This window comes from Condylura cristata, unplaced genomic scaffold, assembly GCF_000260355.1.
Source record: "Condylura cristata isolate star-nosed mole 26May11 unplaced genomic scaffold, ConCri1.0 scaffold00021, whole genome shotgun sequence".
Classification (NCBI taxonomy): domain Eukaryota; kingdom Metazoa; phylum Chordata; class Mammalia; order Eulipotyphla; family Talpidae; genus Condylura; species Condylura cristata.
Genome location: NW_004567122.1, coordinates 19,689,993 through 19,713,991, shown reverse-complemented (window position 1 = coordinate 19,713,991; position 23,999 = coordinate 19,689,993). Strand labels below are relative to the sequence as shown.

Genomic DNA, 23,999 nt, shown 5'->3' with positions numbered 1-23,999 from the left:
GGCCCGTGATTGTGGCTGTTCACTCAGCTCCCCTGAGCGCGTGGTGGGGAACGCTGAGAGCAGCGTTGCCTGCACTGGACACAAACCCGGGTCCTTCTTAAGTCACTCCTGCCCCACTCAGCCTCCCAAGCTCTTTTCTAGGCCACTGTCTTGATTTGTAAAATGGTAAATAAAAAGATTCTTAACTACCTTTCATAACTGGCCATGGATTAATGAGACATGCCCACCATCCAAGAAAAATGTCATTTTCTGCTTTGTTTACTTGAAGGATGTATGACATAAAAGAAAAAAATGATCCGAATTGTAAAAGCTACCCTTATTAATACCTGGTTACCAGATAAGAATGTCATGTAATTGATAATCTGATCGCTATTCTATGAGAATTGGGCCTTTAAAAAGGTATGTGACTTGTTTCAGGTTCAGAAATAAAATAGGTTACAAAGATGGAATTTATACCAATCTGACCACAAACCTGGGTTCTTTTTCAGTGTACTAAAAGAATGTGGCAGAGGCCACAGTGATTAGTGGGATATTCTGATGTTTGTTATGTCCCACCAGCCAGGTTTGGCCTCCACAAAAAGGGAGCACATTACTTTGATCCCTGAAAACAGAGGCTAAAACACCCCTGCTAGGAAAAAAAAAAGGTCCTACTATTGTCAAAATTATTAAACATAACTGTTATGAGCATTTTAGCTAAAACCTGACACTCACTTGAATATCTTTTGTGAAAGTGCTTCATAAAACCTCATGTTAGTAGTTTTAAATTTTGAATATTTAGACCTGTGAGCTGGAATTCTGTTACCCTTAGGATTCCAGGAAGGAAAGCACTGGAAACGGAAGAGGTTAATCCAAATTAGACATTTTACGAAAACTATTTAGCCAAAGAAGCTGATCCACAAAAATGCTGAAGTGAGCTCCTAGCTCAGAAGTTGTAAGTTAGGATACCTTTGGCAAAAAGAATTCACGATCTACCAAGTTAGAGGAGGATGACATTAAAATCTGATTTTTTCTGCTGAGCAGCAAATATAAGTCAGTAACCCAGGACTATAAAAAAATTTGGGTTATTTTGGAATCTAAAGCATGGAGTACCCTTAAGTTTTCAATTGCTTCCTTACCATGAAATAGCAGTTAGACAGCATTTGGGAAAAAAAAAAGCTTACGTCACTTTCCAGTTTGAGCCTACATGGAATGTGATACACTGAAATCTACTCACATTTGGAAATACGGACAGACTAGGTCCTGATTAAATCAAGGCTACAATTTGATGGTTGCTTAGAAAATTCCCCTTCTGAGAGCTCTTGTCTTCTTAGACTCAGTTAATTTTTAACCTGTTTTCTCTTAGCTTCTACAAGCACATCCAGAGAAATCCCAGGATATCCATGGCTTTACAAAACTGGGGTCACTCCTTTCTTAGGTAGTAGAAGCAGGATTTTGAACCCATTGCTAAAATCTATTAGCTTGAAACTCTAGTGGCTTTGCAAATTTTTCTATCTCTGACAAAGCCTAATTCTTTCTCTACTAATGTCTTCAACCCCTGCCACTCTGAATTTCTCAGAATTACCTTTATCACAGTGAACTGGAAATCAGTACTCCCACCCCCACTCCATGAACAGGTTCCTATAATCCAGAAATCTAGAACTATGGTGCAATATAAATATTGCCTTGCATTATACTGATTCAGATAATGCTGTGACTCAAAATGTTAATCTAAACACACAATGAAGGATTATTATAAAAAAAACACATTTGACAGAGACTAAACAGTATGCTAGTCCAGTGACCTAATGCCTTACAAACTAACTTCCATGGTATTTCCTATGTGGTTTTTACAAAACAAAATACTTTTTAATGAGCTGCTTCTTGAGTAGAAAAGTTGCTTTTAGAATCACAGACTCAGGTGAGGTGACTAGAAACCTAGTGAGGTCACACAAACCCAGGAAGGTGTTTCTCAGACTCCACAGGCCGGAGGCTTGAACTATGCCATGATATCATGGCTCCAAAGAAGAAACTTCCAATGAGATGGAGTTAACTCCACTTCCTATGTCACAGTCCCAAGAACCTGCCAATTCCTTCAGGCAATTGCCCTTCATAGCTAAGGCCTCTGCTCCCCTCCCCTCCCCTTCTCACCCCATCTGCGCTTCTTCACGAGCAGGAAAAATGGCCTGAATCAGTGCGCCCTGGAAAAATGGCCTGAATCAGTGCGCCCTGGGGATTGTGCTATGAGACTCGCCAAGGGCAGACTGGAAACGTGCCAGCTCCTGCTCATTTAGTGCTGGTATTGACGGTACAAAGCGAGCTCTCAGAAGTAGCTTATTCAGAGGCCTGCTTTCCTAAACGTATCTAATGGTAACTGGTATAAATACAGTACTAAAATGGATATGTCTTGAAGAAATATTTTGGGCCTAACATATACTTTAGTAAAAAATTAGGGTGTATCCTCCATATTAAACGTCTTAGAACATTTTGGGACATGTAGGTAAAAAGGATGCATTTGGAGGGTGGTTGTAAGAGAGTGTTTTATTAGAAAGTGAATGACTCAGCAGTGTTAAGGCTAAAAGAGAAGTTAGTCTTACCCTGAGCCACTAGAACCTGTAACTTTTGCAACTACAATAAAGGGAACTTAGTGTAAAGAGATGATAAAGAGACAAGTATTTACAAATACCATTACACTTAATATTCACTATATGCAATAAAGTAAACATTATTAGCTTTTTAAAAGAAAAATATACCAACCTTAATATCTTTCCCAAAGACCTTGGAATAAAAACAGATCCAGTTTTCTGACACAAAGAGCTTCCCTTGATATATTATTTCTTTCTGTAGAGCACAGGTAAAACCTGGGGGCAAAATACAGGTTAGAATTTCCATTTAAAGAAAACTGTGTACTTATGTTGGTGACAGAAGTGGGCAGAAATAATCCAGTCACATGCTCAAAAAAACCTGTCACCTCTGTGTCAGTGGGATAGTCACAAGACTTATTGTTCAGTCTTAATGACTTTAGTATAAAAATCAGAATGCAACGGCAAGTCTATCACTGCAAATGAGAGCTCAAAACTAGTGTTACGGAGATCTCTTCTCACCTTCCACATTCACTGTAGAAATGCACTGTTCTTGCAGGGTCCCGACACTCCAGGACACGAACAGGCTTGGAGCAAGAAAGGCAACTAGAAAGAGACTAAAACAGGAACTGAGACCGAAGTGGACAGGCCCATGGGTCCCTGCCCTGTGCAGGCGTGATGATGGCTCCAGAGCGGCGCGTCTGAACATGCCAGCTAGGGGGGACATGTCATCCTGGGGACGTCAGGCCCCCGGCCCCTTTCCTAGATTGTCACCGATGACTCCTTTTGAAATCGATGGCGTCTCAGTGGGAAGAGTGCACCCGCCACGCTGCCTAGCGGTCATGGCAGAACCTAGTTATCCTGTCTTCACATTTTTGTATGGAGGGAGTTAGGATGGGGTGCTGGTTCCTTGGCAACCACAGTTGGGCAGGAGCTTCACCGGCATGTTCAGACGCGCCGCTCTGGAGCCATCATCACGCCTGCACAAGCCTGTTCGTGTCCTGGAGTGTTGGGACCCTGTAAGAAAAGTGATTTCTACAGCGAATGTGGAAGGCGAGGATATCATTCTGGAATGAGCTGAATGATACCCTCTCACATGGACAGATGCAATTTCTCATTCTCCTCTCGTTTTTTCAGGGGCCTGGGAAGCTAAATGACACTGGCAGGGCTGGGGCTGGTGGTTACAACCGGACTTTAGAAATCTATCCTTTTAGGTGATTCAGTCCCCAGGCTGTACCCACTTTCCCCCTCCCCAAATCCATCAACATCTTTCCAAAAACATAATTTCAAAAGTCCAATGCATCAGAACTTACTTTGCCTCAGTGGTTCATCACTTGGGACCTCAACAAACAGCTTGTGAAACTGCATGTTTGCCTTGTACTGCAACGGGAACAGAAACAGGCATCAATGCTCCCGCTTCTCAGAAGAATCTCAGCTCCGACTCAGATTGCCTGGCAGGTTCTCCCTCCCGCATCCTGCCTAGAGCATCTTCAGGGGTCCCTTCTCTGCTCCTACAGTCCTTAACACCACCCTTCAGTGTAAAAGAATGCAAAGCAGGACACCCAGGTCTTGCTTTCCAAACAGATTTGTGACGAGGGGCTCCCACACAGCTAGCGGTCAGCTTTCTGCTGGGGTGACAGGACGAGGATGTCCCTGAGAGCCAGTGACATGCAACTCGAAGGAATTTCACCAGGGAAAGTGGTGGGCCCCAGGGCGCTCAACATACAAATGACTCTCGGAACAGGGCAGTGGTTAAAAGCCTTGTGGTCAGAGAAGGCTGCATGTAAGTCTTGGCGGAACCTCTTCTTGGTATGTGCTTTTGGCTCAGATACCTAAACTTTTGGATACTCAATTTTCCCTTGTGAGCCACAGTACACACCACCAGTAGCTGTTTCGGAGGGATGCTGTGAGACTCGGTGTTCTACCTCATGTAAAAGGCCTACTGCCTGCTCTTACAACTATCACCGTCATTACTGATGTGTCCGGCCTGTTAGGTAATGAGTTTTAAAGATAAGGGAGGTGATGGTACTCTACTTTTTAAAGTCTAACATGTCAAAGGGAATTTCCCTCCTCAATACAACAATTCTGACAGAGATATTTTAACAAATGCATTCTATTCTGTTATCTTCAAATAGTAATTTGTAATTATTTTATACAGTGATTTCCTAATTAAGCATATTTTTCATTTCATTGCTATTATAACTATCACAGCAATAAATGGTAGTTTATGCGCTTGTGTGTATCCATACATCATCCACGGTACAGGCATATGTAAGTGTGTACCGATGTCTATCATTAATACCAGAAACATCTCCTTAGCCACTGTCAGGGAGATGACTGTCAGGACAGGGCATTCCTATAAAGGACTTCACTCTCAGGTAGCGGAAGGCCGGAGAGTCTCTTATGCTGCAGATCATTCCGTTTTCAAGGTGTCTGTCCACAGTTGTGGAAACAGAATAGACAACAACTGTTTACGTTTGTAAACTATTTTCACAAAACCACCCTCTCAATAACCAGGGTGCTGATATCCCCACTCCAAGGGTTAGGACAGGAATATTAGTGGCCTAGCTGGCACCACACAGCTACTGAGAGGTAGAGCATGATCTTCCTTCTCCATGACCATTCAGCCTGCCAGGGAGCATTTGATACAAGAATCTTAGCACAACAGAAAGACAGCGCAGGTAGGCACTTATGTTTTAAAATCCCGATTAGGAGTGGACTCTGTGAAGCTGGACCTACTTTTGCTGTAAAGGAGAGCTTCACACAGGTGATGTAGATGGAGGGTAGGTGTACCCCTCCCCCCCAGGTCAGTGATTTTATAGATAAGCACCTCCTATAAAGTACATCACCTCACACTGCTTTCTCGAAGTACACTTTGCATCCAGAAAGCTACCTTGATCAAAGCTAACTGTTCTATGGGGCTTACTGAGCTTTTGGGTTTAATGGCTAACAGGGCACACTTGATTAAAAATATTCTGGGCCATGGAATCAAGAATACGAAGGTAATAAAAAGAAACAAAAAAAGATAGTGTCTGAGCTCAGTTAAAAGCCACATGACAGATACAATTCATGGCTTTTGCATGATTCTAGAGAGGGGAGAAAAAAAAACCTTTATAAAAGACTGATTCCTGGAGTAATTACAGAAAGCAGACAATGGATTTTACATTACAGAGTACATTTGCATATTTATAATTTAGTTAAATGGCTTGTGTGTGCCAAAAGGTTTTTGTTCTACTTATGAGGAATCACGCATTCAAGTACTAAGAGGAAAAGTATCCAAAAAAAATTCTCAAACTGTTGGTCCCAATAATACATGTCACGCTCTGACACAGGACTGGTTATTGTTACCGAGCTGACCTGTGGAGGGGACGCACGACCCTGTCCACACAGGCTCTTTCCCTTCCTCCAGAATGTCTCACCAGCTGATTCTCAGACAAACACACAACTTTGAGGGTCCCTCCGCTTGGCCCTTCTCAGAGCTAGAGGTCGCAGGCGGAGCTCTCTACCACTCAGGATGCCGCAGCATGTAGGCTGTGAGCTGCAATAATGACAGAGTCGTCCGAAAGAGCTGGAGCGTGTCCTTCTCCCCTCTGTAACCTACCCAGAGTCAGTACAGACCAGGAGGCAGCTGCACACTTGGGGTCTCGCTTTCCACGGACTTTGGTCACCCTCCAGGCTAGCTCATACCCCAGCCCCAAATTACCTGGCTGGAAGATGAAGATTTTTTCCTTTCAGTCTTAGAATCATTTTTGCTTTCTGTTTTACAGTCGCTTTTATCATTTGCAGAACAGGCACCATCACAACTGGATTTTGACCTGAGGAGAGAAAATCCAGGCAATCTGTAAGGTGAATTTTTTATGCTACGTGCTCACTTTATAGTAATAAATCTTGATTATTATGCCACCTCACAGGAAACCTGATGGCGTTCTGCTCTTCTAGACTTCAGTCATCACTCATAATACGCTAAGGGCATTAACTTAGCACGGGCTGTAGAGGAGTGTGATGATTTCGGCGGGCTGTCTTAAACTGCAGAAATTGTAATTTATAGTAGGGAGAAGTAACCACTGAGTTGTAAAAGTAATGGTAGCATCTCAAAAGTATTTTAATCAGTATAAAGATACTAGAGGCAAGTGTTCAACAAAATTGCAGCTATCATTCAATCAGAAAATATTTTGTTTCAGAATTGCATTAATATTTAACAGGTGTTAATAGAGGGAGTCTTTGTGTTAGATGCCTTCAGGTACAGAAGACTCTTTATACTTAAGGAGTTTGTGCACACACGAAACACCTTTTTTTAAAAGGCAGTAAATGATTTAGCAGCTAAACAATAAAGATTACTGGGACAGGAGGTGGCAGGCAAAGAGAAACTCAGCCTAACAGGAGGTAAGAGAAGAGCAGACCAAGAGGATAGTAACAGTGACTTGCTACACTGGGCCTACGCTGACGAGTAGGAATTGGGTATGCAGGAGACAGAGGCAAAGCATTCTGGATTGGGAAAAGTGTATATAAATGATAGCAGGTTAAAAAGAGAACCTATCTGGAAGTCATGTTTTCCTTTGTTCTCTTAGAGGGTGAGTTCAGATTCCAGGATACTTTCTAGGGTGATTCTAGTCCCAGCTCTCTATGGGAGTAGACATACGAATTTGCACTTATCATCCACCCTACAAGCCAATATGGTCACTTCAAAGTGGAAGGCGAGTGTGATTTTTAGAGGTACAGATGAGTGAGTTTTATGATACAATTATGTGATTTATTGGGGGAAATGGAACACAAAGCTCATATTCTACAATATGATTTCTTAGGTTGAAGCGGAGTTAAAAACAAGATAAGGGGCCCTCCCTGGTGGCACAGTTGGTTAAAGCACAGCACTACGGAACTAGCAGCAGCCGCTTCAGCACAAGTTCTGTCCTGACCCGGAGGTGACCACCATGGTGCGGCAGACCTCTCCCGACCCGCCCTCTGCTCCTCTCAGTGCCCTCTGCTTGTTCTGCTCCCCACTCTGTCTCTGGTGAATCCTTTCACCACCCCTGAACCTCCGGCCTGTACCCCAGTTCTATGTGCATAAATAAATAAATCTTAAATTAAAAAAAAAAAAACCCTAAGATATGGTTCAAAGTGGACTGAGGAGTCTTAAATAATGTGGGTGGCTTACAGCATCACTGAGGATGGAAGTGGTGGAGTCAGAGACTTCAGGCTTTGGTTTCTCAGCTGTGGAGACACAGACAGCAGTGTCCAAGTCTTTTTCAGTTCTGTGGGTTTGAGACCATGATGCCCAAACCACATAGGAAAATCTCTCAGTAATTCAAAGTACATTGAACCTATTTACACAGATATAAATTCCTTTAGAATTCTAGGGTTCTCTCCTGCCCCTTCCAAATTATGAGTAAACCCTTCAAACATCATTTTAAAAAATAGGAAGTTACCTATTATTTATACGGTCCGCTAATTTGAATCTATCACCTCTACTGCTTCAAATCACTAAATATGAACGGATGTGCCAAGGAAATAGTTGAATCTCTGAAGACCCATGGACTGGGAGCCAGTGACGAGCAGGACCACTGTGACCTAGGTCATTCCAAGAGGCGTAAGCAGTCAAGAGCCCTGTCTGCACAGCCTGGTCTCTGGGGAGAGCAGGGGTGCTCATTTACATGGTACTGATTTCTTTTGATCTCCTCCACCACATTATTCCCACTTCCTACAGGTGAACTGTGGGTGGGAAAGAAGCCCAGATGAAAATACAGGGCTCTTCATTCAAAAATTAACAATTCCCGGACAGGGAAGGCAGGGCATTAAAGTCAGCACAGGGGTCTTTATATGATATAGACTACATGCCCATCTGGTGTAAGGCTGTGCCCTGCAGATGCCTGGGGAAGCTGGAGTGAAACCAACAAGTGCCGGCTGCGGTGAGCCAATAGTAGACCAAGACGCGAGAAACAACACGCTTATTGCCTTTGAGGAGGGACTCCCATAACAAAAGAAACAGGATGCTCTAACAGGAAACAGCTACAGAAAAAAAAAAAAGTGTAAAAGTGAAATGCATCAAAACAGGCCCGTGGAAAGATGGAGAGATACTTGAGCATGCCAGTCAGAAAAGAAAATTCTAGGCGAGGAGTGAGGACTTATGCTTGGTCCTGAATGAAAGCTGCATTTAGAGGGGAGATGGGAGCAGGCAGCCAGGAAGGAAGCTGTTAGTCATCATTTTGCAGGAGCCACGATCAGAAAAGGCAGCAGTTTTCACAGGGAGGAGAGCTCGACCATGCAGTACACACTGACCGCCACATTTACCTGAAATGGATCATTGCTTTAATCATTCTCTTTAAGGAGTTGAAAAGCAAACCTCCTTTTCCCTTCTATGAGGGAGGCAGCCTGTAACTGGTACTTCTGCTTGTAGTGAGGACCACAGCTCCACCCTCCTCACAGACTCCACAACCAAATGCATCACAGCTGGGAGCCAGCCCCAGGAAACAGGTGAACCCCTAAGACATGCACATGCTGTCTGTCCTGGGAATCCCAGACGGGTTCCCCCTTACTTATTTAAGGGGCTACCAGGAAAGAGAGAGCAGTGTGCCCCACCGGGGTTGAGCCGACTCTCCAGGCTTGGAGGACCCCGTGGGCAACCCATGGGCAGCCTACCCAGGTGCTTCAAAATCTCTGTGGGAAAGTGGGCCGTAGTGGGCAGCAAATCCAGTGCTTTATGTACAGACACTTTGCAGAAGGCTGGGACAGGAGGGAGCAAAAGATGGTGCTAGGAAGAGATGGGAGATGAAGGTGACCACCAGGGCCTGAATGTCAAGGAACAGGACCCACTTTTTCTCAGGGGTGACACTTGCCTATATTGTTCCTCACTTAGTCACCATGAAGCTAGAAACACCAGCTCCTCCCAGCGACACTCTCCCCCCCTCCCCCCCCAAACAGCCATAAGGAAGGAAGACACGAGGCGAGAACTCACCGTAGGCAGATGATCCTCTTTGGGTCTGGGGACTCGGCCTCGCTGGACAGGGTGGGGGACTGCGGTGGTGGCGACTTGCAGACCTTCTTTTTCTCCTCCACGCCATTCTCAGCTTCTGAGCTGGAGAAGAAACAAAGACGCTTCACCTTAGACATCCAGAAGGGGCAGGTGGATAAACGCAGCAGTGACCTTGCTCTCTGGAGAGTGGACTGATCTTCTGGCGTGAACTTTTGACAGCTGTGACAGTTTCAGATCTCTACTCTAACTCCTTTTGCTGGTGCCTCAAGGAAGGCAGCTGCAGGTCATGCTTGCTTCATCAGGTAAACGTCCAGTTTTATGTTCAGGTGAACGTCAGGCTCTGGGGACTGGCTGGATCCCAGGTCTGCGTCCGTCCTGCGTGGGCCCGGCTGTGCTGGGCGGCTGATCACCTGCAGGCTGTGGGAGGGCCTCTGCACACACTCGCTCCCCACACGCTCACACAAACCTGGTCACGTGAGGCCTCCTGCAGGTGTTAGCCTTCCTGCTGGGAAACCCCAGGCCCTTTGTTTGCCAGTCTCCTATGTCACTGATCAACTTTTGTTGTAGGTACATAGGCTCCATGCTGGGTGTTGTTATTTTAACCACTTTATAGTCTCTAATCTATGTCCACCCAGACTGGGCGGGAGTGATTATCCCTCTTTTATAGATGAAGCACCTGAGTCTCTCTGATGTTGAGTATCTTGCTTAAGTTCCCTGAACTAATAATATCTAAGTTGGGGTTCACATCAGGCCTGTCCATCTGTGAGGCCTTTGTTAGGGCCAGAATCTTCATGTGATATTAACAAAGAGCGTAGGGTGGTGCTGGTCTAGGGTTATGATCACGAGGCTCTGGGAAAACTAGGTCAGACCTTGGCAAGAGAGAGGAGGGGGAGTCAGTCAGGAGGGGTTGGCACACTGAACTACACATGGATGGAGCTCACGAACAGGTATGTGGGAAAGGGGGGAAGGGGGTGATGGCACAGGACACATGGTCTGACAGACGTGGCTGAGCATTTTTTTGGGGTCACCCCACACAGCAAAGGACTAAAAACCTATTGCAGAGAGGTCCACAGTCACTGAGCACAGGAAGACCGATGAAGAGAGCACTACTGTGACAGTTTCGTTACTTTTAATCCTACCTTACTAAACCCACTTGGTAATTTTCACCTGCAATGACCTCGCAGACAGGAAGTGTTTCTGGTGAGCCTAAGCATGGCGGCTGCTTGCTAAATACTTTTTGCAGCAGGTGAAGATTCCAGGCCAGACACCAAGTCCTACTGGAGAGTCAAAATCAAGACCAAGCAGCGACAAGTCATCAATTAATTACCCCTATGAATGGTTGCTGCTCTCATTCTGTTGTGAGCCTTTCTTTTTCTTAAACAGGTAATAATCTGAGGACAGGGTCCTAATGTTCTACTTCTTCAGCTCTTCTAAAAGTACTTAAAGCCCTGAGGTAGCTTAAAAAGGCTCAGTCCAGGTGAGCCAGCAGGTTAAAGCACAGCACTGAGAAGCTAAAGCCACTTCCGCATGAGTTCGATTCCCGCCTGCCCCGGAGGTGACCACATGGCGAGGCAGACCTCTCCTGACCCGCCCGCTGCTCCCCTCAGCAGTGTGCTCCGTCGATCTGCCTGTTCTGCTCCCCACTCTGTCTCTGGTGAATCCTCTCACCCTCTGCATCTCTGGCCTGTACCCCAGCTCTATATGAATAAATAAATCTTAAAAAAAAAAAAAAAGGCTCACTCCAAAGATAGATGGATGTTTTGAAATATCACTAAGAGACACCACTTTGGCTTAAAAGCTAGGTTTTAAAACTCAACATCAAATTCAATTCATATATTCAAAGCCTTTTAGAACTTTCAGGGGCCTTAAAGTACATCTCTGCCCTCTCCCCTCTTCCCCTCTGCCCTCCATGAAACACACAATCCCAGTTCTCAGAAGCTTCTAGCAAAAGTCCACCCAAGAGCCCTACTTTAAGCAAGAAGCTCATTTTTTAAAGATTTATTTATTTGTTCATACAGAACTGGCGTACAGGCCAGAGGCTCAGGGGCGGTGAGAGGCTTCACCAGAGACAGAGCGGGGAGCAGAACAGGCAGATCGACGAAGTACACTGCTGAGGGGAGCAGCGGGCAGGTCAGAAGAGGTCTGCCATGCCATGTGGTCACCTCCGGGGCAGGGGGGAATCGAACTCATGCTGAAGTGGCCTCATGCTGAAGTGGCCTCAGCTTCTCAGTGTTGTGCTTCAACCCGCTGCGCCACCAGGGAGGGCCACAAGAAGCTCATTTTTGAAACTTCACTAGTGCTTTGCGCTCATTCACACATTCGCTGCATTAACGGAGGGTCAGGTAGAGATGCAGAGGCTGTGCCCTGCCTGTCCTTCAGCGCAGCTTCGGACTTACTTGCTTCTCTTTAAGCAGTGCACACAAATAGGCGCCTCTCTGTCTACAGGGAGCCCGACGGACGGACAGACAGACACGGCCTGGCAGAGTTACGCTGCCCTTGGTTGGCTCCGAGCATGAACAGTCCGGCACCAGGGTACAAGGGGAGCAAAGTTCGGCTGCATTTCGGCCCCTCCTTGCCGGGTGCCCCTTCCTGGTCAGGCAGGTTTGTGCAAGCGGGCCCTGAGTGCTTAACCACACGCGGCGGTCCTGTTTCTGGGCCCCTGGCTGAGCACCAAAACCATGACAGTTCAGGTCTCTCTTTCTCTACCCCACCCCCAGCACCATCTTTGACAGACAATTTAAAATGACTTCTTCCTCACCGCTCGCCATCCTACTTCCCTTAGCTTGCATTTGGTCTCCCGTACTGAGTCCTGGAGGGCAGGACAGGGCCCACCCAGCCTTCCCTAGCTAGGCTCTGCCTGCCTGATGCTAGGTCCCTAATCGGTGAGTGATTTATGTGTTGACAGATTGAGACACATCAGAAGTAATCTCACAAGAGAAAGTGAAATTTATAAAGGGCCACTCAACATTAGGTGTTTGATCACTTAAAAGATGCTATAAAACTCAAGCGAATTAATTCCGGACATAGGAGAGATTACTCCCGCCAGAAGTGTTATCAGGCGCCCATATAAACTAGGTCCAGTCTCAACAGCAGAGATTGGCCTACGGAAGACGCAGAGTGGGAACAGAAGTACTGGTTTCTCAAGGCCTCTCAGGAACTTTGAAATGTTTGTACTTGGAACTGAGTTCTTGCACAGCAGGTAGATGAAAAAACAAGTCTCAGGTCTTACCCAAATCATGAAAATAAGGAAATCAGATTTAAAAAATGAAACAAAACCAGAAGACAAGACTCTTTTGGGGCCACTGACAGTTAACTAAAAAGTAGAAAGACAAAAACAAACAAACAAAAAAAGAAAAGCATAAAACCAAAACCAATTGCCTCCCTCCTCGACGTACGGTTGCTGGACGGGTCCTGGGCCACAAGACAGGACGCCTGCAGCAGTGTGGCTGAGACAGGGAGGCCAGTGACGATTTAAGTAGCGACAGAAGCAGCTGTGGTCACTGGGAACCCGGGCTCGGCCTTCACTTTGCTTTGGCATGTTATTTCTTGTTCCACATCCACCACAATTGAAGCATCAGTTATGAGCCCTGAGCACATTTTAGTGGAGACTTTGGAACAGGGAGACAAGGAGCCTTACTTACGCCAACTGAGCCTGGCTTCACCCACTGGGGACAGCATTTGTTTGACCAGTTTGCAAGTACTGGTTTCAATAAGACACTGCACACAGTTGCACAACCTGTAAATAAACAGGTTGGTCAATCCCAATCAACAGTCTAGTATTTATCAACTCCGGGACCTCAACAGTCTGATGAGGACAGGATTTGGATTGCGCAAGCTTTCAGAATTGGAATTCTTACATGGAGCAACTATCATTCATCCCAGAGAGAGCGAGTTTAAGGTACAGTCATCTCTGCTCTCAGCTGCCGCACAGGTGTCCTGGGCCTGTGTTCCTGTTGCTGACGACGTGCTGTATTCAGACATCAACAGTAGCAAGTCACGGTGAGGAGCTTGCGGGCAGGACATCTCAGGTGACGGATTAAACTGCGTCTCAGCTAAATGAAAACAAGTGCCTGCTGTGGATCAGTCCAGAAAGCTGAGGCACCTTCCGGTCCAGGATGAAGCCCATGTTTGAGTGTACTCTCATGTTTTAAGTTGGTCTAAACTGAGACATGAGAACATTACCAAACCCCTTACAAAAGTGTGGGTGATACTCGTTGTCCCCACCTTCTATCATTTCAACAAGCCCAGGTCATTTTCTTATTTTAAAAAAAGACTTATTTGGCCCTCCCGGGTGGCGCAGCGGGTTAAAGCACACCACTGAGAATCTAAAGCCGCTTCCGCATGAGTTCGATCCCCGCCTGCCCTGGAGGAGTCCACATGGTGCCGCAGACCTCTCCTGACCCGCCCGCTGCTCCCCTCAGCAGTGTACTTCGTCGATCTGCCTGTTCTGCTCCCCACTCTGTCTCTGGTGAAGCCTCTCACTGCCCCTGAGCCTCTGGTCTGTACCCCAGTTCTGTATGCACAAATAAATAAATCTTAAAAATAAATAAATAAATAAATAAATAAAAAAAAAAAAAAAAATAAAAAAAAAAAAAAAATAAAAAAAAATAAATAAAAAAAAATAAAAAATAAAGACTTATTTATTCATACAGAACTGGGGTACAGGCCAGAAGTGCAGGGGCAGTGAGAGGATTCACCAGAGACAGAGTGGGGAGTCGAATAGGCAGATCTACTGCAATACACTGCTGAGGGGAGCAGGAGGCGAGACAAGAGAGGCCTGCTGTGCGACGCGGGTCACTCCCTGGCTGGGGATCGAACTCGTGCCAAAGCGGCTTCGGCCTGCTTCACATTGCTGCACTTCAACCCGTTGTACCACCAGGGAGGGCCCTCATTTCAAAAACCCTGTGTCATTTTCTAAAACCACTTTCTTTAGCAACAAGGGTTTAGAAGTAACTTGAGGAGTGGCCATCAGGGTCAATGCAGCAAAGGGGACTATGGTGAAGGGCAGGGCTGCGAACAGCACTGTGGGAACGCTGGACTAGAAACGAGGCTTGACCCGGACTTGCCGGCCCGGCCTCACTATGTGCTGGTGGCACGTGACCTGCCCACTGGCCCCAAGGCTGGGAGCCAAGGATGAGATGATACTTGGGAAGACAGGAGTCACACTAGAGGGCCGGAGCGGGCTCTGGAACTTGCTGGGCGGGAGCCCAGGACATGTGGAGGAATCACAGTAACCAAAGGCATGGGTACAGAGGTACAGGAGTTGGTAATGAGAACAGGACCTCCTCAAGACACCCCAACCTCTCCTCTGGGTAAACTCAGAATCTCTCAAACTAAAGTTTCCTAAGTCGGGAAGATCAGCCTCTCACTTACATTCTGATATAGGAACTCTTTGTCTGGGAAGTATCTATTTTATTTCTTTCTCTGTGGCCTTATTTCTGAATTGGTATACAGGCACACAATGTACACGTTTAAATGGGAAACATTAAAAACCCTGTTTCCCAGTGGATTAGTTTGTCCCCAGAGAGGTACCGACAATGCTGGTTCCTGCACGCCCTGCCAGCGCCTGGCTGTGCACACAGTGTGTGTGTGTTTCTTAGGCATGAACATACCTTGTTATTGCATACCTTGCTTTTTCAAAAATAACTTTTAAAAACTTGGTGTGTCTTGGTGTTCTTTCCCTGTTGTGCACACAGAGCTTCCTCATTCTTTTTAATACTGCACAGAGCTCCACTGTTAGGGATGAATTACAATTTAACCATTTCCTTATTGAAGACATCTGAGTAAATTTCAGTCTGACACAAGTACAAACAACATTGCAACAAAGGTCCTTGTTAGTTTTTTATAGTCACAAGATAATTTTCTAGACTGGAACTGTTGTATGAAAGGCTACATAAAATTAAAAAAAAAAAACAAAACAGACATTGACAAACTGTCGCCAGTCTGAGACCCAGGCCCACACAATAAGCATTTAACACAAAGAGTGAAGCAAAAATTCAAAGTGCCTAACAGAATACTTTGACCCACAGACTAATCATAACTTTAATAATAACTAGTGGTCAACTTTTGATCTTTGTAAAGAAGAAGAAAAAAATCCTATTATTGCTTTACGTTGGATTTTTCTTTTTAAGCGTGAGGTGGGGGCCCTCCCTGGTGGCACAATGGGTTAAAGCGCAGCAGTATGAAACTATCTACACCCACTGCAGCATGAATTCGATCCCCCAGCCAGGGAGGTGACCTACATGGCACAGCAGACTTATTCTGTTTCGCCGGCTGCAGTGTATTTTGTCAATCTGCCTGTTCTGCTCCCCACCCTGTCTCTGGTGAATCCTCTCTTCCTACCCACCCCCACACCTCTGGCCTGTACCCTACTTCTTGTATGCATAAATAAATATTTTTTTTAAAAAGAGTAAGGTTGAATTTATTTTCACCACATAAGAGATTTTAAATTTTCTGCTTTGTGAATTAACTGTTCATATATCTAATTTGCCAATTTTTCTAATGGGCTGTGGTCTGAAACATTTCAGGAAGACAATTCTTATTTTCAGTGCAATTGCCAAAGCCAAAAGAATTGACTTTTAAAATCTACAATAGAAAAATTTAAAAGTGTTAAGAGCATTTTAGAGGTCAGCATGACATTAAAAAAATTTAATTTTTTTCTTGAATACTGCCAGATAGACTAAAAATGTTACCAAAAACATGGCACTCTTTGATTTTAGCAAAACCTTTCATGAAATCTTCCAGTCTGGGATGGAGGACAGCAGCAGAAATGTGTGCCTGTCTTCCCTAAAACTTGTTAAAGTGGGTCCTTGCACAAGAAGTAATAATCCTGCTATTGGCGTGGAGAGACCATCAACAGAACAGTGGTTTCCTACAGGAGAGGAAGCAGTAGATCAGAAGCTGGGTATCCCATGGCGAAGAGGATCAGCTGTCAGAGACCAACGAGGTGTTCTTGGATGATGTTAAAACAGAGATGTACATTTGAGAAATCTGTGTTTTCCCCTAGCCCCAAATATCAGATCCAAATGGAAGGCAATCAGGCACTTAACCCATGTGAGAAAACATACCAGAGGGGTTGTCAAAAAAAGGGGAACACAGAAGGACAGAACACCAAGATACCTAGTGTGGGGGTGCAGTCTCAAGGAAAGCCTTTCTCATCCTTCCATGTGAGGTCAGTTTCCAGGTCCAGTGTTAACTCCTGGCCCATATTCTCCCAAAGATGCTGAGAGAACTATTCTGGCTCCTTACCCCTCAATCTCTTAAATATGAAGTATTAACACATACGAAATATTAACAATGCCTTAATTTGTTTCAAGGAAACATCCAAGATAAACACACAAGAAAAATCCTTAGAAAACAGATTTCAGAGAACTCCAAACCAACAAACAAGAAAAACCAACCTCCAAACACCCTAATTAATAGGTTCAGAGAGAAAGAGGACAGCTTGCTTAATTTAAACCACAGATTATAGAAAAGGAACTCTTCCTCCACTTCTCCATTCCTTCTGAGTTCAGTCCCTTAATACCAAGAAGGCATGTCATCACCAGCCTATGCACCTCCAGATCTTGGACCCCCTTCCCTGGTTCTACTGTGTCCAACTCCTTGCTCCCTGAGACAACCTGTACCCTGTCTGTGCCCCCTGCCTGAAAGGCACCTCCCCATACAGACATCAGGCTCCCCTCTCCTGTCACCTTTTTGATGAGACTTAGGTACTTTACTAAAGGGTGGATAGAGAGCATCAAGTACAGAAATTTGAACAAAGAGAAAAATGTGAGGGAAAAAGAAGACGTGTTAATACCAGGTACATCTCTATCAAATGATTAGGCGTTCCAGACACATTAAAAGAGGAAAGATATTCTTAACATCTTAATGAGCAGGTATGAGGTAAAAAGGTGCAAGGGCAGAGGTTATTTATTTCTTACCCTAAAAAGTGTGGCATTAAATGCATTTGACAGAAGATCGAGGTGGATGTGTGATTTATAGGGAGAAATGGATGAAAACAGGAACTAGAAAGAGAGGTATGCCTATTGAAAACTGGGAGTAGGAAGGGAGGGAGGCAGGGAGTGAGTATAAGTGAGCTGACTCTTATTTTCTACCAAAACAGTAAGCTTAAAGAGAAGGATTAAAATAAATAAGCAGTAACTGCAGGACATATGCAATTTTATGGATAATGAGGTAATTACAAAAACAGGTACAACTAAAATTAGCTCCTGGGAGGGCTCTCCCTGGTGGCACAATGGGTTAAAGCACCACATTATGAAGCTCTCTGAAATCACTTCAGCATGAGTTTGATCCCCACCCCGGAGGTGACCCACGTGGCATGGCAGACCTCTCCTGACCCGCCCGCTGCTCCCCTCAGCAGTGTACTTTGTCAATCTGCCTTTTCTGCTTCCCACTCTGTTTCTGGTGAATCCTCTCATTCACCGCACCTCTGGCCTGTACCCCAGTTCTATAAGCATAAATAAATAAATAAATAAACCTTAAAAAAATAGCTCTTGGGGAGGTAGATGGAGAGGTACGATTCAGTTCATTATACATTTTAATATGCTAAAGTATTTTGACAAATATTTTAAAACATTAGTATCCTTGTAGAGAAAAGATAAAATATAAGTAGATCAGGGAATGTCGCTTTATTGGGAATTTTAACTTAGCACATAAATTAGGCATAATATGGGATGTAAAAGAGAATGCTTGGGGAATTCAGAAATCCCTCTCATTGGTAAGAGGAGAATTAGAGAAGTTTTGGGGAAGAAAATAGTGTAATAACGTGTGGGGTGTCCATACAAGAATTCATGTTTGTACAAGAAACGAGAAATGTAAATTCTCTTTCTGTGTCTTGTATAATGAAAATAAACCAGTTCCTGTGCATGGGGGAGGGGGGAGAATCAAAATCTTCCTTTATCCAACTGCAACCATCTGTACCACCTCTTGGCTACAAAATACACTGTATTTGTGCAAAGCTTACCATGGCAGGATTGACATTTGACATTTGACATATAATTTGGACTTGTAGAAATGCAGGAAATATGTGAGAAATACAAGGAAAGGCAGCAGTGAAAACATGTAGACACAAAGTCAGACAAGCACAAGGAAATGTAGCAATGGGGTTTTCTGAGGCCAGGCAGCAGAAAGAGGCAGAAATAAGGCTGCTGTGAAATTTGATTCCTAGTGAGAGAGGGCAGCTTTTACATTTCATTTGTCTGGCACTAGGGAGTAATTGATAATTTTTACAGAAAAGGAATGAAGCGACAAGCTATTAAGAGCCCTCATTGTCTCACATATACAGCAGGAAAGGATCTGGAGGGTTACTCTTGCCTCAGTGCATAAGAATGGTGCATGTGTGGGGGGTGGGGTGGGGTGGGTGGGTGTGTTGGAGGCAGGTATGGAGCAAATTTGAAGGCTTGAGGCAGAGACTGCATTGGAAAAGTAATGGAGAAATATCACAAGAGTGAGTAGAGTCAGCAATAGATACCATCCAGATAACCCCAAGGCCATCTCGAGATGGAGAAGTTGCTTTGCCACTAACTAACAAAGAACACAAGGGTGCCGGCAGTTGGAGAGGAGGTGTTTTGCAAGTCTAGTTTTAGATATAATAGACATATATTGTTAGCAGACAGAAAACTGTATCTAAAAAACCAAAAGAGCCAAAAACAGCAACAGAAAGAGTACCATGTTACAGAAAGGTTCTGCCAGCTGGAAACTAATTCTGCTGAGTCCCAAGCACACTGTATAGCAAAAGGGTTTAAAACTAGGGCAGAGAAATGGCTCCACACAGGCCACCAACTGGCCCCAAACCTGGGCTCAGAGCTCTCCTCTGTTCTCATTACACAAGTCACTGTCCATAAACAATCCTGGGAGTGACTGTCACTACCTACTCCCAATTCTGGTTTCCAACATCATTGTTTTTCTTTCACTAAGGTAACTCACATATCTCCAAAATACCTTTATTTAGGTTGTCAGGATTCTGATTCTAAAGGGACAAAAACCCAACTCAAACAAGCTCATGCTCACAAAATAAGCCCAAGTTCCACCAGGACTCTTGCCACTCTTGTTGGCCTTAAGACAAGGCCAACAGTCGAGGAAGCTGCAGCTGCAGGCAGACACGTCAACCTCCTCTGGCTCTGGAACGCCCGGCAATGATGGGTAGGGTCACCCTCTCCGAGTCTTCTGGGACATCAATGCTTGATTCATCCTCAGGAGACACAGCCTCGTTATGTGACGCCACCGCTCCAGGAGCAACAATGCTGTTCTGTTGAGCATCTGCTTGGGGCATCTGGATATTAGCCGAGACCCTCCAGAACTTTCCTTTGTCCCTCCACTTTTCGAGAAGAATTCTCCATTCTAGCCTGCTGGCCCCCTCAGCACAACCTCAGTGATGTGGGTTGTGCTCTGTCCTCCCTGTGGTCACTGGTTCTGATTCCTCTAGTCTGGATTATCCTCTCTGACCCTTGCTATTCGCGGATCCGGGCCCAGAACATGTCCAATTACAGATGAACTTTGGGGAACAATAATTTTTTTATTGAGGTGACACTGGTGTACACTGATATTTTATAAGAAGAGGATCCCTTTCTTTGGGTGAAGTTACCCTCGTAACTCAGTCTACTCACCACAATCTACCACATGTTGAACTTCCCAGTCCATTGTACCTGGATTTTTTTCCATCCCAGGGTTCCACATTCAATCAACCTTGGCCCTCATGGGTTCAATCAACCTTGTACGTCAGATGGTTGAATCTGTCAAGGATGTAGAACCTTCTTATAAAGAGGGCTGAATACAAATTATCCTCTACATTCAACTGGGGGAGGGGTGAGGGTGGGGAAGTATGTGGGTATGGGAAGTATGTGAGTGGATGGGTACCCCTGACCCCCCATTGTTCAGGGATCAACTGTATATACCTTTTGATACTGTCTTCTATCTCTTTACTGCCAACGTTGGGAATAAAATATATCCAATATGTAATATTCATTGACTGGACAACCTTGGGTATATTTGTGGTACAGGACAGGGTATAGGACAGCAAGCATTTTAAAATGGGCTTGAGCTTAAATTTTATCTCAAAACCTACAGAATAGATTCCTTCCTCATTGTGGTCTAATGTTTTACTTGATTGATTAGCAAAATTATAATCAAACTAACCTCAGCAGTAACCTCAGCAGTGCTCTGTTGAGGCAAAGGACAACTGGAAAACGAGAAAAGAAAATGACAACTAATTTTTTAATTGTCCAGGAAAGGTAAATTGATACTGCTGATGCCAACTTCCCTTTTTTTTTTTCACTTTCTTTTTATTTTTAAGACTTATTTATTTATGCATACAGAACTGGGATACAGGCCAGAGGAGTGGTAGGTTAGAAGGTTCACCAGAGACAGAGTGGGGAGCAGAACAGGCAAATCGATGAAATACACTCCTGAGGGGAACAGAGGGCGGGTCAGGAGAGGTTTGCAACGCCATGTGAGTCAGCTCCCTGGCTGGGGATTGAACTCGTGCTTCAGTGGCTTGAGAGCTTCATAATGTGATGCTTTAACCCATTGTGCCACCAGGGAGAGCCACCAACTTCCCTTTTCTTAATGTTACTTATACTCTCACCATATACACAAACATTGCGTATGGTGTGTTGCTAACAAAATTTCTAAAACTTTACAAGATTTCGTCCTCCTTTTGGGGGGGGCGGGGCGGGTACTTCTATCCTTATCTGAAGTTGTTCTTCTACCATGCATTGCTGATTGCTGTCAGAGTACACCACTTTTCATATAATTATCATATATTGGAGGACATCAATTTAATTAAAGTTTTTGGCCTAAAGGATATGTTCAGGGCAGAACAAGATTTTAAAAACACAGGGAGAAATGCACCAAAACAAGGAGACCATGAACCCACTTCCACAAAATACAGAATTAGGCCACCTTTGGTTTTCATGGCAAGTATTCATCACACAATATGAAATGAAATTGAAAAGAGCCTGAGGAAGTTTAGGAATAACTATAAGTTAAAACCTAAATTATGGACAGCAATGGGGTCACTGAGGATATTTTGGGGGAAGTAATATAGAAAAAGCAGTATATTAAAATACTTGAAATTAAAGGCAATTTTGCATGACAAAATGAATCTGTTACATAAGACTCGCCAATGGTCAAATTTAGACAGGAGTCAACTGCCCAGAGCAGGATCCCTCAAATTTAGGGATCATTAAGAAATTCTTTCACCTAACTTACAAGGTCACACTAAAATGCTTACATGAATCTGGTCTATTTTTAACATCTCTACACCCAATCGTATGCCCATGATAAGCAGCCACATAAATAGTTTGTGGAACTGCCGCCTCTGAACATGATAAGAAAGGCAGAACAGGCCCTCTCTGGTGGCGCAGTGGGTTAAAGAGCAGCACAGAGAATCTAAAGCTGCTTCCGCATGAGTTCGATCCCCGCCTGCCCCGGAGGTGACCACATGGTGCGGCAGACCTCTCCTGACCCGCCTGCTGCTCCCCTCAGCAGTTTATTTCGTTCATCTGCCTGTTCTGCTCCCCACTCTGTCTCTGGTGAAGCCTCTCGCCGCCCCTGAGCCTCTGGCCTGTACCCCAGTTCTGTATGCACAAATAAATAAATCTTAAAAAAAAAAAAAAAAGAAAGAAAAGAAAGGCAGAACAAACATCTCCCTGTTTTGGTGACATTTCCAGCCTAACACAGAGCAAAAACAAAAGCCAGTAAGGGTGTCCAGCGTAACACCTAGAGCAAAAAATGCTAATGCCTTCATTTTGGATTTTTCACAATTCAGTGGGGTCCATCCTAGACATGCAAATATTTTAAAGGCACAGAAGAACAAGGATAATACAAAGTGAGTAGGATGAAGGCTTTGGGGCAAAGTTCTAAAAAATTACATAAAGGAGAGCATCAGTAGCTTGTATCATCAGGAATGCCATGGAGAAGGTGCTATAGTAGAAGAATTCAAGAAGTGAAGAGAATTAGAAGGGCGGAGGGCTTGGGGGTTGCATGTACAGACAGGCTGCAGGGTGCCGCTGAGGTGTTGGAATCAGAGTGCATGAGAACAACAGGCCCCGCCATGCTTTCCTGAGGAGTGGCAAGGAAATGCCACTTGTGAGCAAATGATCGGCTCTCTTCTGGCAGATGGGTGCTGGAAAAGAGCAATGGCAGGGAGACCAGACTGGAGGAGAAGGTAGGTGCACCAGGTGCTAAGAGGAATGGAAAGGGAGGAGGCTGACACCCCTCCCCCCAAACCCCCTCAGCAAGATATCATTACTAAATGTCCAAGGTGGAGAGGGAGCATCCTCCCAGAAAGACACAGAATTATCCAGAAGGGGGAATTTAATCTATTGATAGCACAGGATCATTTTAGGTTAAAAAGAAATTCCTCAGAGGCAGACTTGGGGAGTGAGAAGTATCTGCTCTTGTGTGGAGGAAGCCCCTGTGGAGATGACCTGTGCTACTTTGGCCCTGGGCTGACGGAGGAGGTGTTTGGCCTCGAAGCTTCCGTGACGTGAGCTGCCTCACGTGCCCTCACTATCATCTGGAATGAGTAAAGTCCTTTCTTTCTCTGTGAGCCTTTCATTTCCTGGAATTCTTGTCTTTCTGTTCCAGATACAGGAAGAAAAAGAGGAAAGATGACAACCTCGAGAACTAAAAGTCAGTAGCTTGCAGGCATTGTAGCAGAGTGAAAAGCGGCCAGAGATGCAGAGAGGCTTGGGAAACTCTATCTTCTGTTCCTCCCCCACTCAAACCTGGCAGCACAACTTGCTGTCTCCTGTACTGGGGTCTCCAGTTCTGGATTGTGTCTATCAGGACAGCTCAGTTGCGCACAGGGCTGTGCCCCCGTGAGACCTTCGCAGCCTCAGACTCCTGCCACATTACACCTGGGATCAGAATGGGCAAGAGACCCCAGGAATGTCATTCTCACACTTGAAAATGGCTTTGGCTTAAATGTCTTATTAGCCTGAAGACTGCCATGCTAATGAAAATGAGGGGGATTTAACTTCTAAAGGTGAAAGGTTAGTGCCACTTCCTAACAACTTTAGAGAAAACAATCTTCCGTGAAAGGTCTTGGTTTCAAACTAGGAATCTTTACTAGGGAAGAACAGCTTAGCTTAGGATATCCTACACTTTATAAAAAGTACATTTTTAGTTATTTCAAGCTATATGTTTCAAGCGTTTGATGAAATCTACTTAGAAAAATAAAACCTACTGCCTCATCTGTATTTTTTTTTTTTTGGACACTATTTCTGTGTTCGACATGTTAATGTCAGTGACAGGGATTCCTTCTTCATTATTATTGATAACATTTCCCATCATAGATCATGTTATTTACAGGGTACCATATAGTTGTATACTTGTTATTGTATAAAGATAGGGAATAACGATAGAGTTATTAACACCTTTCTGCTGTTTTAAGGAAACACTTCTCCCAATATGTTAAAGACAACTAATGTGCACAGGGAGAAGAATTATAATTCATCTGATTTTCACAT

At 44.6% G+C, this 23,999-nt stretch overlaps 1 protein-coding gene across 2 annotated transcripts in view; it reads right to left on the bottom strand.

The window, feature by feature from the left end:
* The window catches only part of GRAMD3 (GRAM domain containing 3), a 64,392-nt gene that overhangs the window by 19,702 nt on the left and 20,691 nt on the right, over window positions 1-23,999 (bottom strand). Inside the window, exons 1-5 of one of the 2 annotated variants that reach the window (XM_012727699.1) lie at window positions 9,493-9,613; window positions 7,408-7,426; window positions 6,262-6,373; window positions 3,872-3,938; window positions 2,734-2,837 (exon numbers count right to left, since the gene is read on the bottom strand). In XM_012727699.1, the coding sequence (XP_012583153.1) occupies window positions 2,734-2,837; window positions 3,872-3,938; window positions 6,262-6,373; window positions 7,408-7,426; window positions 9,493-9,613 (423 nt within the window). Of the gene's footprint in view, window positions 1-2,733; window positions 2,838-3,871; window positions 3,939-6,261; window positions 6,374-7,407; window positions 7,427-9,492; window positions 9,628-23,999 lie in introns of those variants that run through there. The other variant, XM_004686671.2, reaches the window with a different exon arrangement.